At 39.4% G+C, this 17,849-nt stretch overlaps 1 protein-coding gene across 1 annotated transcript in view; it reads left to right on the forward strand.

Moving 5' to 3' along the window:
- LOC120526647 (triadin-like) overlaps window positions 1-17,849 on the forward strand; it is a 200,871-nt gene that overhangs the window by 133,517 nt on the left and 49,505 nt on the right. The window contains exons 15-16 of the mRNA XM_039749804.1: window positions 1,736-1,789; window positions 8,398-8,427. Coding sequence (XP_039605738.1) covers window positions 1,736-1,789; window positions 8,398-8,427 — 84 coding nt within the window. The remainder of the gene's footprint in view (window positions 1-1,735; window positions 1,790-8,397; window positions 8,428-17,849) is intronic.

Genomic DNA, 17,849 nt, shown 5'->3' on the forward strand with positions numbered 1-17,849 from the left:
GAGTTGGACTCCGCCAGGGCTGCCCTTTGTCACCGATTCTATTCATAACTTTAATGGACAGAATTTCTAGGCGCAGCCAGGGTGTTGAGGGAGTCTGGTTTGCTGGACTCAGGATTGGGTCACTGCTTTTTGCAGATGATGTTGTCCTGTTTGCTTCATCAGGCCATGATCTTCAGCTCTCTCTAAATCGGTTCGCAGCTGAGTGTGAAGCGGCTGGGATGTGAAACAGCACCTCCAAATCCGAGACCATGGTCCTCAGCCGGAAAAGGGTGGAGTGCCCTCTCAGGGTTGGGGGAGAGATCCTGCCCCAAGTGGAGGAGTTCAAGTATCTCGGAGTCTTGTACACAAGTGAGGGAAGAATGGAGTGTGAGATTGACAGGCGGATTGGTGCGGCGTCCACAGTGATGCGGGCTCTACATTGGTCTGTCATGGTGAAAAAGGAGCTGAGCCGCAAGGCAAAGCTCTCAATTTACCAGTCGATCTACGTTCCTACCCTCACCTATGGTCATTAACTATGGGTAGTGACCAAAACAACGAGATCATGAATACAAGCAGCTGAAATGAGTTTCCTCCGCAGGGTGTCTGGGCTTCCCCTTAAAGATAGGGTGAGAAGCTCAGTCATCCGGGAGGGGCTCAGAGTAGAGCCGCTGCTCCTCCGCATCGAGAGGAGTCAGATGAGGTGGCTCGGGCATCTGATCAGGATGCCTCCTGGACACCTCCCTGGTGAGGTGTTTCTGGCACATCCAACCGGGAGAAGGCCCCAGGGAAGACCAGGACACACTAGAGGGACTATGTTTCCCAGCTGGCCTGGGAACGCCTTGGGATTCTCCCGGAAAAGCTAGAAGAAGTGACCGGTTAGAGGGAAGTCTGGGCCTCTCTGCTTAAGTTGCTGCCCTTGCGACCCGACCTTGGATAAGCGGAAGAGGATGGATGGATGGATGGATGAATGTATTGTAAAATTTGAAAATTATTGCTATTTCTGTATACTGCAATTTTTTTTCAAAAATGTTTGTTAAGATATTAAATACTAGAAATAACATACTGTAAGATATATTTTAGAAATTAATTATAACTAGAGGGCTCTCCCCCCAACTCGCTTCACTCACCAACACCTCAGCGGGCGCTACACACTAGCCACTTCGTAGCTCTGCCGCTCATGTATTTAGAAGCGGATGTACAATTTAAATAGATTGTTATTTTCATGGGAATTGTTAGATATGCATAATAGACCTAACTATTATACATGACAGTGTCTAATTAACCATAGTAAAAAAAAGTAAAACATGATAAATTGAAAGAAAATTAGGTTTCATGTTGTGTAAGAGGTATTTGTTCTGTTATACATTTTTGTTCTGTTTGGCTTTGAAATTAACACACAAATAAATTTTAAACTTACATTTTTATTGTAAAACTTCAGTAAAAACAATATTTGGAATTAACTTTTCATCAATATCGCTTTGAATTTTGATTCCGTGTTTGGAGTTACATCATGAAAACGCAACGCATAACTACCCGTGAGTGAATATCGTTTCTTTCTCTCTAATAAATAAACTAACTTTTTCGAATGTTTGTCCCTGTGATTTGTTAATTGTCATAGCAAAGTTGTCATTACATGTAGACACTGTTTTTCACACCAGAATGTGAGCTTGTGATCATCTCTTAATAATACTGTCATTTTTATCATAGCATGTCAGTTGGCATTCAGATTGTAAATATTTTCCATTTTTTTATTTAGAGAAGGTTCTAGTTCCTGAGAAAAAGGCAGCTCCTAAAGAAGGAAAACCAAAAGGTACAGTATGACTGCTATTTGCAATATATTACATTGTAAGAGTTCATTAATAATCCTAGAGTAATAATTATATAATTATTGCATTTTAAATTGCAGAGCTGGGGCCTCATGCATAACGCCGTGCGTAGAATTCGCACTATAACATGGCGTAAGCACAAAAGCCGAAATGTGCTTACGCACAGAAAAATACAGAAGCAGGAATCTGTGCGTACTCCAACTTCCACGTTCTTCCGCTACATAAATCCCGGTCCCGTGAAAAGTAATGCTCGTGCACGCGCCTTCTGTCCCGCCCCAACTCCTCCCAGAATTACACCTCTTTGAATATGCAAATCAATATAAATCGCCCTTAAGCTCAGCCTTCTGTGAAAAGACAATGGGAAAAGCATGGGGGAAAATATAAGAATTTCAGCGAATACCAAGTGGAGCAAAGGAAAAACATACTATTTGTTTAATTAAACCATGGTATAATCAACAAAAGGAAGTTGATCGAGTGACATAGCGTGTTGGAGAAACTTGAAAGCTCAGATATCAAAGTTGCCGTGAAAAGGCGAGTCGTAGCCCACCGTCTGAGTGTCATATGAAAGCTTATTAGGGTACAGACAAAAAAAAATAGGCACACAGTGGTTAAAAAAAGCACGAAATGTCAACTTCAATCTCGAAATTTCCACTTTAATCATGTAGTTTATTTTGTAATTAAAGTAGAACATCATAAATTACAGCTCTCTAAATAACTAAAATACTGAGATGTATACGTGATATCATTTTCATGACGATAGGAGTTAAAGCACGTTATTAAACATGGGTTTCACGGCGCAGTGATTGTGCGCAAACTTCGATTAAATTATTTATTGCAGCAGTACTCATGGGCAGCTCTAGGCTTGTGGCGGCCCTGGTTAGAGAAAGAATCGGTGGCACCTTCGCCCGCCAATGTCAATATGGTATCTTATGCACGGTGGATGGCCACGTCCATTGCAGACACTGCATAGCCACCTCGTGTTCATGACACAAGCGTTTAACTTTTGTCGAAATTTGCCGCTGCGTTTTTAGCTGTGTCGTTATTTTCTCTTTCTGTTTTATATTCAGTGTATATTGGTGTGGCCGCCGCTGCAGTCCTTGCTTTTCTTTTTCCAAGTAACCGATCGCCACACAATCAGTTCTGTGATAGAAGTTAAGCCACCTGTAAGCTTAGAGCGCCGATTCTTCAAAACGTTTAAGGAACATTGAAATATCTTTGTAGTACATGTTTAATTATTCTATCCTTTACACCAGTCCCAGTGAAGAATATAAATTATTTAAATGAAGTTAAAGTTTTACCTATATAATGTAATAAACATATTTTGCTGGATTTCATCTTAAAAATGATATCTTCATCATATGTAAATATGTGCTTTCTAAAGTGGCTCAGGTTGTGCAATATTATAACTGTAGTGCAAGTTTACAGTGAGGTGATTGTACTTATAAGTACAAAAAGATCTACAAGGAGCAATTGATTGAGTGCGTTTATAGTTCTTGGGATGACACTATTTCTGAACCACGAGGTCTGTACAGGAAAGGCTTTGCAACATTTTGCCATGGCTAAGGTAGCGTGTGCTTGATTCTGTATCCAGATAATTCTCTGTCAGATCAGCTGCTGCTGTGATTCACACTCAGATACAGTTATATAAATACTCCGAGTGGTGCAGTGAGAGTAATATGGAAAGAGATGATCCGTTGTGGCAACCATTAAAGGGAGCAGCTGAAAGAAGAAGAAAGTTAGGGTTAAAGCAGTTATGGTATTTGGAATACTATGGCTATTCCCTGGACCATTATATTGTTACAAGTTAATTACAATCAGATGCATTACACTAATAAACTATATGTGGTTAGTTTCAGTGTATTTATAAAGCCATGTCAAGAAAATAAGGATTAACCACACAGGAACAGTAGCACTGCTTTGATGCTGTGTGCCGCCAGTCTGCAAAACCGAGCGGAGAACTTGCGTACGACAAGGTATGAGGTACCATGGAAAAGTGCGTGGCTTTACGCCAAGTGTAGGTTTTAAACATCGCGATTTGAACATGGAAAAGTTCTTACGCAACATTTCTGTGAATACGCACCATTTATACATGAGGCCCCTGGTGATTTTTTAATATGACTTTTGTTTAATTTTTCATGTGAAATGTTTGTACATGATATGGTGAAAGTTTTCATTGATTTAGAACTTTGAAACGCACTAATTGGTTATATCGGGTAACTGTGTATATACTGTATAATATAATCATATTTTAATGTAATATTAATGATGCTTATATACAGGGGGTAGTTGTGTCAGAATTACTCTGAAAATTTAAAAGGACTTGATATACTTCTTTCTAAATATATTTTTCAAACTCAAACTCCCTTAATTCAATTTAGTATTGGGGTCCTATTCTAGCAGTACTGGGTTTGAGGGAGGAAACAGCACTAACTGTCACAGGGCCCACTCACACATCTCCCCATGTTTACACGGTCACAGGGTCTGCTTGGGTGTGGGTATGTGAAAGGAAGACCAACAGGGATACATTAAATCCAAATAAGTACATTGGAAAGAAGCTTTGTTAATGCAATCTATACAGTCATATGAAAAAGTATGGGAACCCCTCTTAATTCTTTGGATTTTTGTTAATCATTGGCTGAGCTTTCATAGTAGCAACTTTCTTTTAATATATGACATGCCTTATGGAAACAGTGGCATTTCAGCAGTGACATTACGTTTATTGGATTAACAGAAAATATGCAATATGCATCATAACAAAATTAGACAGGGGCATAAATTTGGGCACCCCAACAGAGATATTATATCAATACCTAGTTGAGCCTCTTTTTGCAAACATAACAGCCTCTAGACACCTCTTATAGCCTTTGATGAGTGTCTGGATTCTGGATGGAGGTATTTTTGACCATTCTTCCATACAAAATCTCTCCATTTCAGTTAAATTGGATGGCTGCCGAGCATGGACAGCCTGCTTCAAATCATCCCATAGATTTTCGATGATATTCAAGTCAGAGGACTGTGACGGCCACTCCAGAACACTTCTTCCTCTACATGAATGCCTTTATAGATTTCTCACTGTGTTTTGGGTCTTTGTCATGTTGGAATATCCAACCCCTTCGTAACTTCAACTTTGTGACTGATGCTTGAACATTATCCTGAAGAATCTGTTCATATTGGGTTGAATTCATCCGACCCTCGACTTTAACAAGGGCACCAGTCCCTGAACTAGCCACACAGCCCCACAGCATGATGAAACCTCCACCAAATTTGACAGTAGGTAGCAGGTGTTTTTCTTGGATTGCAGTGTTCTTGTTCCGCCATATAAAGCACTTTTTGTTATGACCAAATAACTCAATTTTTGTCTCATCAGTCCAAAAGCACTTTGTTCCAAAATGAATCTGGCTTGTCTAACTGAGCATTTGCATACAACAAGTGACTCTGTTTGTAGCGAGAGTGCAGTCAAGGCTTGTTTCTCATCACACTGCCATACAGACATTCTTTGTGCAAATTATGCTGAATTGTAGAACAACACCATCTGCAGAAAGATGTTCTTGCAGGTCTTTGGAGGTGATCTGTGGGTCTCACAATCCTACACATATGTCGCTCCTGTATTTTTCTTCACCTGCCAGACCTGGGTTTAACAGCAACTGTGCCTGTGGCCTTCCATTTCTTCATTCCATTCTTTATCGTTGAAACTGACAGTTTAAATCTCTGAGATAGCTTTTTGTAGCCTTCCCCTAAACCATGACACTGAACAATCTTTGTTTTCAGATCTTTTTTGAGAGTTACTTTGAGGACCCCATGCTGTTACTCTTCAGAGGAGAGTCAAAGGAAGCACAACTTGCAATTGACCACCTTAAATACCTTTTCTCATGATTGGACACACCTGTCTATAAAGTTCAAGGCTTAACAAGCTAAGCCAACCAATTTGGTGTTGCAAGTAATCAATAATGACCAGTTACATGCATTCAGATCAGCAGAATTACAAGGGGATCCACGCTTTTGCACAGCCCGTTTTTCACATTTGATTTAATTCATACAACTAAATACTGCTTCACTAAAAATCTTTGCTTGGAAAACACGCCAGTACTCAGATGTTCCTAGGAAACGAAAGACATACCACTGTTATCTTTTCTGTTGAAAGTAGTGTAAATTATTATGCAGGCTGAGAGGGGTTCCCAAACTTTTTCATATGACTGTAACTCTGTTTGAGAGCACAGCTTTGTAGTAGTCGTTCAGAAATGAGGAATTTCACTTTGACAACCATAATGAGCAGACTGGAACAAAAATTACCTTAACCTTAAGAGTACAATTTAGTTAGTAATACTCAGTGTTTTGTTTAAAAATGTATTCAGTCTCAGTTTTACAGAGGGCCATAGTATTGGTAGACTATGCATTGAATTAATTTTGGCAATTTTCATTTAGTGGTGGGTGACCTGCATCACGTATTTCAATGTAATAAATTCATACTCTGGAAAAGTAATAGGAAAGGAACGTTTGAAGTACTAGATTTAACTTACAATGAATTTTAGCTAATGTTGATGTAAAGTCTGAAATCACTGCATATTTTTTCATATTTAATAATACAAAGTTTTTTTTGTCTGTTTAATGTACTTCTATCTATCTATCTATCTATCTATCTATCTATCTTTTGTCTGTTGTGACTAGTTGCATGTAGAGGTCTTTGCAGTATCCTTTTATGGGGTTTATAAAGCCAGCAGTTACATTTTTGTCAGTGTTTATGTTCATCACATGACCTGTATAGCAGTCATCAATGTAAGTTTATTGAGTTTAAAATAATGTTTACATTTTCCTTGTGTAATGCGTATTTGTATTTGTCTTGCTTGTCAAAACAAAAAGAAATTGATGTCATACACTAAAAGAAAAAAAAAATAAAGATCAATAAATTTTAAACAATATACCAGACATTCAGAACACAGAAATGTGCAATACATAGTGTAAGAATGACATATCGTATACTCCACATCCTACGTTTGAAACTTGTGTTCTGTTGCCAACTATGTGGCATTTGTATATTCTGTCTGCATGCATGTTTCCTTTAACACAAAGACGTGCAGTTGAGGTTCATTAGTGACTCTGAAGTGACCCTGTTTGAGTGTGAATGTGCGTTCGTGCATGGGTGGGTCCTACCATGAGCTGGTGCCCTGTTTTGAGCTGGTTGTTGCCATCTGCATTATGGTACTGCCATAGGTTCTGGCCCCTTCAGATCCTAAATCACATTAAACAATTTAAAATATAAGAAGGTAAAAAGAAAAACAGTTGGGCACCCAATGGGGATTCCAAAGAATTAAAGAGAAAAAAATCCTGGGGTGTCTGGTAGACAGAGCCTGGGTCATATATGATCTAGCATTTAATAAAGGATCTTCTTAGTAGAAAGATGCATTCTCTTGAGAAGGTGGTCTGTGAATGAACCCTGACTTCCGATGAGTCTTTTTAACTACGTGAAAGCCAAAAGAGGTGGGTCTTCTGGAGACAGTGATGTCAGAACTGCTCTGGGGTATCCTTCTCCATTCTACAGGCAGAAATAGGAAAGAAATTACCAACTATATTGCTCCCTTCCCCATAACTTATTCAACAAGAGCCCATTAAATTCTCCCTATGCTTGAAAACAGATATAAGAATGTTATGTTAAGGTTATTTTATGTGTGGGAAATGTGCTATATAGGCATCGACCCAACACAGACTGACAACAGAGGCACGTATAAATGAACAAAAAGATTTTATTTTTCTTCACCTGTGGGGCATGTCTTCTCTGTAATCCCCACAGGCACAACACAGTCCCAAAAACACCACCATAGGAAAAACACCCAAAATCCACTCTTCCAAGGCAACTTGGTCCTCCTCCTCCTCCCGACTCTGGCGCCTGGGGTGGTGACTGTCAACCTCTTTTATAGCCCACCCGGAATTGCTGCAGGTGCTCATTGACCTACTTCCGGGTGCACCTCCCCGTGTGGCTACATTCCCGCGCAGATGAGCTCGTTAGGCCGTGCAGCTCCCCCTGGCGGTGGCCACGGAGCCCAACAGAAATGAGCTCCTGTGTTCCAAACTATTGGCCCCGATACAACCCCAGGGGACTACCAACAAGTGTTCCGGGGGACGTAGTGTGCATCCCGTAACTGCTCCCCCGGATCCAGTGTCAAAGGGGCGTCCCGACCAGGCATGGGCCACGGCCATCTGCCACATATGTTATACTTAAAAGGTACAAGTTAGGCAAGCATAGTGTACAATTGTCCATTTCCATTTCAGGGTGAAATTAATGTGGAACCTGTCAGACGGAGATTTAATGCTGTTGTACTGCTTACTATACTTAAATGTATATCTATAAACACACAAAAATATTAGCTACCTTAAAAAATGGTAATTTTAGTTTATTTTACAATGCCCACTTTATATTTGTATTGGTTATTATATCATCAAAAACTAAGAAAAGTGAAAGGAAAGACATCACCATCAAAATATAACGCAGAAACAATGATAAGTTTTGATATTTTACTTCTTATTTTTTAAATATACAAAACTAATAAAATTAAATTAAAGCATACTAGTTAATCATGATTTTTGTTGTTGTTTGCAGCAGAAGACTTGACAACATCAAAGCAATCAAGTAAGTGTGCCAATAGATTTTGTTGAAATATAACTGACGTAACAGTGTTTCAAATCCCTGAACGTTTTTATCTTATGTTTTATCTCCATAATATTACAGTAATTTAAGACTATTCAATATGATTATTTATGATAGAATTCTGTGATTCACATTTACAAAATGCTTCTGGTCCTGTGGCCTGTCCTTGCCCAGATAGATTTCAATCTCCTTGGCCATAAATTAGATTAGAAATTACATGATAACTGTTTTAGTGATTTTTTTTAATGATTTAATTAATGAAAAATGTTAACTACACATTACCATCAATTTATTTTAACATTATTAGATTTCATGTTGTACAATTAACAAAAGAATTTCTAATTCACAAATTGCCATCAGTTAGGTTTCTGGTACAGCATGTTTTTCAGATGAATAAAATGGGATTTTTTTTTTAAAAAAAGACTGCACAACATTCTATACACTTTCTTTACTTTTATATCTAACCTGATGAAAACTGAATGCTTAAAGGGAGTTTCCTCCTCATAGTTATTGATTTTGGTGTAGCTAACATCTACACAAAAGCTCAGTCACATAATACTCTTAAATTAAGTTATTTATATACAGTATATTTTACTGCTTTGTGATACTGATATTTTTGACATGATATTGTGATGCAAGAACCTGGCAGTATTGAGGGCACCATTTAGGTGCTATATTATTTTCTCTGCTATTTTTTTTTTGTTTGTTTTCCTTTTTCTCATGGCTGGTACCAGTTTTTTAAATGAGATGTTGCTTGCTAACTTTGTATAAATATAGAAACAATGCTGTAAAAATAATTATATATATTTGAGCAACCTTTTTTTTAAAAAAAGCAAAGGCATGTAGACATTGCCCAGGGCTAGTTTTGCAGATATGCATATTGTTTAGCCTTCAAACTACTTTGAACTAATCAGTGTTACTATTTAGATTGGCTTGAATTAAATAGAATAAAACAGAAGTAAGATCTGCATGAAACATTTGCTGGAGTAAAAGACATCCACACTGGAAAGGAGAGAAAAACACATCATGTCAATGAAGGGAGATAGGCATCACTTCGAGGTGATAGGGAGTGTTATGTGTAGTACCCTGTAGGTGTGAAGGACAAGGGCACAAGTATGAGAGAGAGAATAGCAGCAGGAGTGTGAGAACATTCCTCCATGATTTTTCACTACACAATGGTGCCTGCATCTCTGAACTGAAAGAGAAATTATGGAGGAAAAGCAAAGGGGCAAACAAACCTCAAAGCCTATAGACCTCAAAGCAATAGACAGCTAATAGCATTGACAGCATTCTGTCGTGAAAAAGAAAAAATTAAGATAAGAGGCTGCCTTATAAACCCAGATGTTTAGTGTTGCTACAGGTTCACAGGTGCATGGATTCCAGTTGGTGCTCAAGCTTAGTGTTTTAAGAGAAAAAGAAGGGGCACATCCTGATCAAAGACGTGGTCTCTTAAGGGTGTTTAAAGCTATGTAATAACATAGGACTGCGTATGGAGTCAGGAAGAGAGTTGGAGCAAGGGTTCAGTGGTGGGAAGAAGAGGCCAGAGACATGAGACAGAGATGAAGGGAGGCAGAGAGAGGGGATTTAGAAATAGAGCGTTTTAGTGTTGCTGGTAAAATGAGTACGTAGTGGAAGTAGGCATAGAACTATAGCTGGGGTTTGCTTGTATTTGGTTATTTAGTGCTCTGCTATCTTGTTATTTATTCTCAACTTGTGTTTTTTTTTTTATCTGTTCAATGGGGATATACGTGTTCTAATAATAGACAGTTGGCATTATATAGATAGATTTATTTATCTCAACAGGTGGAGTACAGTTCACAAGGGCTCATTCTCTTGTTACAATATATTATTATTATTATCATCCTGTATGCAGTGCCACCTTTTGGCCAAGAGAATCCATTTCATAATTGGTCTTGGACCTCTCTGCTCTTTCTCTGTCTTTTGCAAACCTCAAGTCCGCAATCTTGGTGTTATTTTTGACAGTAACCTATCTTTTGAGAAACAGATTAATTCTGTAGTTAACAGTTGCTTTTTCCAGCTTCGTCTTTTAGGTAAGATCAAGCTTTTTTTATCTTCTAGGGATCTTGAGAAAGCTACTCATGCTTTTATCTTTTCTCGCCTTGATTACTGCAACTCGCTGTATTCTGGGATTAGCAAATCCCTGATACGCAGGTTAGAGTTGGTCCAGAATGCTGCCGCTCGCTTTCTGGTTGGGGCAAGAAAGTCTGATTCTGTTTCTCCAATATTAGCTTCCTTACACTGGCTGCCTGTCAGTTTTCGAATTGATTTTAAAATCTTATTGCTAGTTTTTAAATCTTTACATGGGCTTGCTCCTGCCTATTTATCTGAATTGTGTGCTTTACACCAGCCATCCAGAGTGCTTAGATCTTCTGATCAGTTGTCTCTTGTTGTCCCTCGTACCAAGTGTAAAACTAAGGGGGACAGGGCTTTTACAGCTGCTGCTCCTCGCCTGTGAAACTCTTTACCTCATCACATAAAGGAGTCCTCTTCATTTCTATTCAATTGCTTTCCGTGACCTTCAGTAATACTGATGGTTTCCTCATTGTGATTATGTAATCGTACTTCTATTTATTATTTACAGTATTTTTATGTTATTTTAAATAAATTGACATTGATAATGACAACTTTGCAAATTCTACTTACATATGTGATTCAGAATCTTACTTTATGTGTAGCTCCTAATTTGCACATTTACACAGTAAAATCACATATAGAAAATGCATATTTTGTATAAAGGTTTTTGATTAACATTTTGACATTTGATCTTATGGGGAAATATATATTAGCAATCTTATATTTGTGCATATAAGCATTAACAATTGTTTTGCACTAGACGTCTGCTGAGCAGATTAAATCCCAAATAAGTCTTCTGTTTTTCAAGTTATAAAATAAGCAAGGCATGAAACCATTAATGTCTGGCAAACAGAGCACAGTGCACTACTCTCTCTACCCTCCAGCACAAACAGCATTTCCCCATAAATGGGCCTTCTATAACTAAAAGTTAAAAGGGTCAGCTGACCTAGCTAAAGTATTAATGTATGCACTTTTTCATGCAAAGAATATTTGTTCATACATTTATATATGTCTGTATTTATTTATATGCTTGTTTGTTTATGCAGCAGATGCAATCTTGTCATTCTGCATTCATGTTGCTATTTCACTTCCTGCTAGACATATTGCAATCTCTCTGGATCAAATTTTGAATAATGCTGTAACAAAATGAATAATGCAAAGCTAAAAATAAAACTGGAGTCATAATGCCTTATATTTCTTTTTCCTATCAGTCTCTTAAAATAAAGCATGTTCCAAGTGAGACTGAAAGCGGGATAATATTATACCTTTGTATAAGGCAGGAGGTTGCTGTGACCTAAGAAGAAATCGGATTCTGATTAGCATCAAATTGTATTTTGAGTCATGGAAAAATTCTAAAAAATTTCAAAGCAAATAATAAGCAATCTAGGCAAGGCAGAAAATCAGAAGTAATGTGTTTTGGAATAGTTTGCATGGCTAAGGACAGAGTAGGTCATATCTCACAAATATAAAAAAGTTTAAAGAGCAGGTAACCAGGTATTTGACAGGGTATACACAGTAGTCAGAGGTGGGTAGAGTAGCCAAAAGTTGTACTCAAGTAAGAGTAGCATTACTTCAAAATAATATTACTCAAGTAGAAGTAAAAAGTAGTCATTCAAAAAATTACTCAAGTAAGAGTAAAAAAGTATTTGGTGAAAAGACTACTCAAGTACTGAGTAACTGTTTGATCATAATACATTATTTATTTTTTAGAAATGTTGTAATAAGACAGGCAAAAATATAAAATAATGTGCAAATTCTGCTATTTCCAAATAATAAAATAAAAAAATGAGTAAAAATAAATAACATTTTTACAAAATAAAGATACACAAATAACCCAAAGTTACAAATCTCAGTTTTTCACAACAAACTTTTGAAGCCAATACCTACAGTAGGTAACATGTATGTTTGAACAGTGCAGACTACTTACAGTGACAAAATATACAATACACCAGGGGTGCCCAATACGTCAATCGCAATCGACCAGTAGATCAGAAAGGTAGTGTAGGTAGATTGCGTTGCATTTGAAATTTTTTTTTAAAATGTTAGTCTATCATATATCCTCCCTATGGCATTTGCCACTTGAATGACATACAGGGCTGCCAGTCTGAGATCTCTTTTCTTCTAACACACTGGTCATCCCGCACGCACGATCAAACGCGCGAGCTACTGCAAAACTCCGGCTATCTAAGTGATCTAGTTAGCCTTCCAATTTATATCGACTAAAGAAGGGATTTTAAAAAAAATTTGTTTTTATAGGCTGGATTTTTTTCTCTCACAATGTCACAATCGCACAATTGAAGTGCGTTTGTCTGATCTGTCAATCTATCATTGCTATTCCAAAGAAGGAAAACGTGGAAAGGCACTTTCGAACTGTTCATAAAAACTACGAATCTGACTTCCTTCCGAAAAAGCAATCTGAGAAAGAGAAAGGAGAGGGGACTAGAATCGCAGTTAATTGAACAGCCGTCATTTTTCACTCAGCTGAATTCAAAAGCAAAGGCAGACACACCAAAGCATCGTTCCGGGTGAGTCACTCGATCATTAAGCATAAGAAGTCCTTCCAAGATGGGGAGATGATAAAAGAGGCCTTCGTTGAGACAGATGACGGGGGAGAAATTCCTGCTGAGATTTCAAGACCCCTGACCAGAGAAAAAGGTGTTTCTCCTTGTCATTAAACATGCAGAATACAAGCAACTTAATAACGATCAATGGCTGCTAGACTTGACATTTTTTTCTGAATTGACCAACATGTTGAATGAGCTTAATATACAGCTGAAAGGAAAAGAGAAAACCATGGTCAATATGATTAGCTTAGTTAATGCTTTTAAACGAAAAATGCAACATCTGTCCTCAAAGCTGCAGCATTTTGATCTGGGGAACATCCAAAACCTCGCGTCAGAGCTGGAGACGCAATGGAAGGCATGTGTGCAACTTGACAGCATACTCTACACTGAGCAAATTGAAAATTGTCTATCAGACTTTGACAGATGGTTTCAAGACTCAGCTTTACTTGAGCCAATCGCTACATTTAAGTGCTATCCATTTAGGGAAGATGTTGAGAGTGATTCACCCGCATCAAAAATTGCAACACTGTTTCACCTAAAACTCCTCTACAGTGGAGGATGAGATTTTGACGCTACAGGATGACATTCAGTTGAAGTATGGGACTCATGGACAGTTTTGGAACTTACTCACAAAGGATAAGTACCCAAGTGTGAGGAAATGTGCTACCTCCTTGACTGCATTATTCGGCTCTACTTATTTATGCGAGTCAGCCTTTTCCCACATGAAGATTATTAAATCCAAATACTGTAGTGACCATAAATGTATTGAATTGTTATTGTGCCATAAGGGTTATTCAGTTATGCAAGGTATGACAACATATATTTTATGTATAAAGTATACTCAGTATACTTTACTCAGTATACTATATATATATATTGTGACAGATATCGGGTGCTGTCGTCCCAGACCAGACGCCAGACACCAGATAAAAGACAGAAATATTTTAATTTCTTCAAATAAGTGTGCACAAAGGAACTCCACCTCCACAGTATATAATAAATCAATAATCCACAATACAATAAATCCTCCACACCTCCCAGCAGCTCAGTCACTCTCCCTCCCAACTCGGCCCACAGTCCTTTTATAGTCCTCGACCCGGAAGTGTTTCTCTTCTCTGTCCATGTTACTGGCAACTTCTTTTCTTTAACCCGGAAGTACGTCATTTCTTCTGTCTCCATGACTGGAATGTACTTCCGGGCTGTCTGGAAAATATAAGTCTCTGAGCGTCCCTGCATCATCCCCTGGCGGCCCCGACGTTATCCAGCAGGGCTGTGCATTAAAACTCCAAATACCATGATGCCCTGCTGGAATTCAGGGCATCTCCACATCGCAGGGAGGGCTCCATCTGGAGGCTTTGAGGTATTGGCCAGGATAAGCTGCTGGCCATAGTCTACAATACTCCCCCATCAGCGAAGAACCATGGTTCAAAGCGTCCAGCCCCGCGAAGGATGTCTTCCTCTAGGAGGATATTCCGATCGGACCTTGATCATTCCGTTTAAGGTATTCCCTGGAGAAACTAGGGGGAACATCATAATATCATAACACTTTATCCCCTGTTCTCCAAGGACAGTTTCAGGCAAATATGGCTCATTCGTCGGCAATTATAACACTGCCTCTGTCCTCTTGCTATTTTCCCTGTGCGGAACTGGAAATTCTGGCTCCATCCCTTTTCCCACTGATGAGGGTTCCATAGCTGCCTCTGATCTCTCTGCTCAATTTTCTTTTTTGTCAGGAGACCCCCATTTCTCTTTTGGGATTTCCTTCTTAATCTAGGACTTGTCCACAGTTTGGGTCTCTCTATGGGTCAAAGAGAGTCCTTTTACTGTTTGAATCCCCTTTGATTTATAAGTGACCGGTGGTGGCGTCTTTAGAACCGCATCGCTCCGGGGAAACAGCACTATCCAGCTGCTCCAGCTTGATCAATCCCTCTCCCGCCCTCTCGGTCAATGTTCCGGACTCCCTTGTAGGGTTCACAGAGAATTGGCACACGCTATTAATCAATCACAGGGCCTGGTTCACTCTGCGCCTCTCTATTATGTACAGTACAGGTCTCGCTTACCTGTACCACCGCATCAATCATTACGGGAGGCTCTCAACTAAAACGCAGCAGGTATTTCTCCACCTTTCTCAAAGGCACTTTGGCCGCTGCTCCTAGCTCCTCGACGATCTTCTTTATTGCAGTGGCAATCTGCAAAAAACTACTTACAGGCTGGATTAATTTTTCCAGTTTCCGCAAGTTCATAACATTAATTAATTCGGCTGGAGGTAGGCTCAAACTACCACTCGCCTTGCCTTCTGACAATGAGCACGCCTGCTCCTGGCACGTGCTCAGTTGGGTTGCGCACAAGCTTCTGGGAATTGGAGTTCTCTTTTGCAGAGGACCGGGTCGTCATCTTTGGCTGACTGTGATCTGCCTGTATTAATTTGTCAGCAGACCGACCAATCATTTCCTGGCCCTCCTTACCTTCTCATGGGGTGAGCAGTACTTCGCTTGCCTCCCCCTTCCCCTTCAGAAAATCCAAGTGATCTTCTCCGAGGTATGTGCATGGGAGTTATATTAAAGATATTATCAATTAAATCACCGGCACATACCTTGTGGCAGTCTTCCTTCTCCAGAGGCCCCTTCCGACTCGTGTGGCCGCTCTGTAGCTCATCCCGAGCATCGACCATGATGAGCTTGGATCCACCACTGGCGCTGCCACTCTGCTTTGCCTTCTTTTTCCCCATAACGAACTTGGTAACAGGGTTTGTGGCGATTTTTCTGCGTATCTTGACACTGTCTTCTTGGGGTTCTTCTATCACAGAAAATGTATTCAGGTCCTCTGCCAAACTGACCGCCAGAGAATCCTGCCCACTACGCCACTGTGACAGATAGGGAGCACTGTCATCCCCTTGAACCCTCAGATCAGATGCCAGACACCAGATAAAAGTCAGAAATATTTTAATTTCTTCAAATAAGTGTGCACAAAGCACTTCCACCTCCACAGTATACAATAAATCAATAATCCACACTACAATAAATCGCCCACACCTTCCAGCAGCTCAGTCACCCTCCCAACTCGGCCCACAGTCCTTTTATAGTCCTTGACCCAGAAGTGTTTCTCTTCTCTGTCCATGTGACTGGCAACTTCTTTTCTTTAACCCGGAAGTACGTCATTTCTTCTGTCCCCATGACTGGGATGTACTTCTGGGCTGTATGGAAAATATAAGTCTCTGAGCCTCCCTGCAGCGTCCCCTGGGGGCCCCAACGTTATCCAGCATGGCTGTGCATTAAAACTGCAAATACCATGATGCCCTGCTGGAATTTGGGGCATCTCCACATTGCAGGGAGGGCTCCATCTGGCGGCTTGAGAGTATATATATATATATCATTTTTAATGTAGGTAGATCATTTCGACCTGGTCATTTGAAAAGTAGCTCGCAAGCCGAAAACAGTGTGGGCACCCCTGCTGTATACTGACAGTAGCCTATAATTCTGCATATTCAATTGCCCTCCAAATAGCACAGCTGATAGAAAATAACATTAGAACAAGGCAGCTTGTGCACGTACAAGAAGTCTCACTTTACTTTACTTTGACTGTCTGTGTCTATGCATATTTGGTTAAAACGCGCTTGTTCTTCACTCAGTGAAGTGATAGTTAAGCTTCAGCAGGAGTTGGCTCTCATTTTTCATGTACAGTATTCTTTCTTTCCCTGTCCGCTGTCTGTGAGGAATTTGTGCCACTAGAACGCAACAGTTTGTGTGTGATCATGTGACTGCATGGCTACGTCTGATTTGTAAAATGTAGCTATGTGATTATTGTTGCTACGTCTGATTAGTGAAATGGAGTCTTGTGATTATTGTTTCCACGTCTGATTGGTGAAACAGTCATGCAGTAGATCCACTGGCGGATTATCTCTGGCAAAAATATAGCGTACTGTATCTAATGGAAAAAAGTAACGATTCAAGTGTTGCCCAAAGTAGTGGAGTAAGAGTAGCGTTTCTTCATCAGAAATGTTCTCAAGTAAAAGTAAAAAGCATGGTGCACTAAAACTACTCTTTGAAGTACAATTTTTTTAAAAAGATACTCAAGTAAATGTAACGGAGTAAATGTAACTCGTTACTATCGACCTCTGACAGTAGTGTACTAAAATGCCTATTGAATGTAATGCTCATTCCTGCATAAGCACCCTGAAAAGTCACACTCCCCTTATGTATAGGTCAACAGCCATTTCTACTGCCAAAGGAACATCAAGTAATGTTTTATCTGAAGGGTGATGCTAAAAACTATAGAAATTTTCCCAGTGACCTGTTCAAAGGACCTTCTCTGTAAATGAAAGCAGAAAAGCCAGCAATCACGTTGCTTAATAACAGCCGTTTTGATGGTGAAATGTCAAAGATGCCCCTGTTCTCAGTCATCCCTTAGCAACATTGCAAACACTTTTTGATTGTCAATTGTACCTTTAGTGTCCGCTGTAACTTTTAGAAGTGACAAATTACTACCATGTGGGCAGCTGGTAGAGCCGGACAAACCCAGGAAATAGCAGGTTATTGGATGAGAAGCTCTTAGTGGGATTAATCTTTCTTCCATTTTGGACATGATGAGAATGGGGATTGGCATCCCTCTTTTAGTAGTGGATGTGCTTCAGAAATCAAAAATGTCTGCAATATTATTTTTTCTTAATTATAATTTGATCCATCCCATGCGTTGTAGAGCAGGTTTAATTTATGATTAATTGTAAGAAAATGTATGCAACATGAATAC

Source organism: Polypterus senegalus, chromosome 3 (assembly GCF_016835505.1).
Source record: "Polypterus senegalus isolate Bchr_013 chromosome 3, ASM1683550v1, whole genome shotgun sequence".
Taxonomy (NCBI): domain Eukaryota; kingdom Metazoa; phylum Chordata; class Cladistia; order Polypteriformes; family Polypteridae; genus Polypterus; species Polypterus senegalus.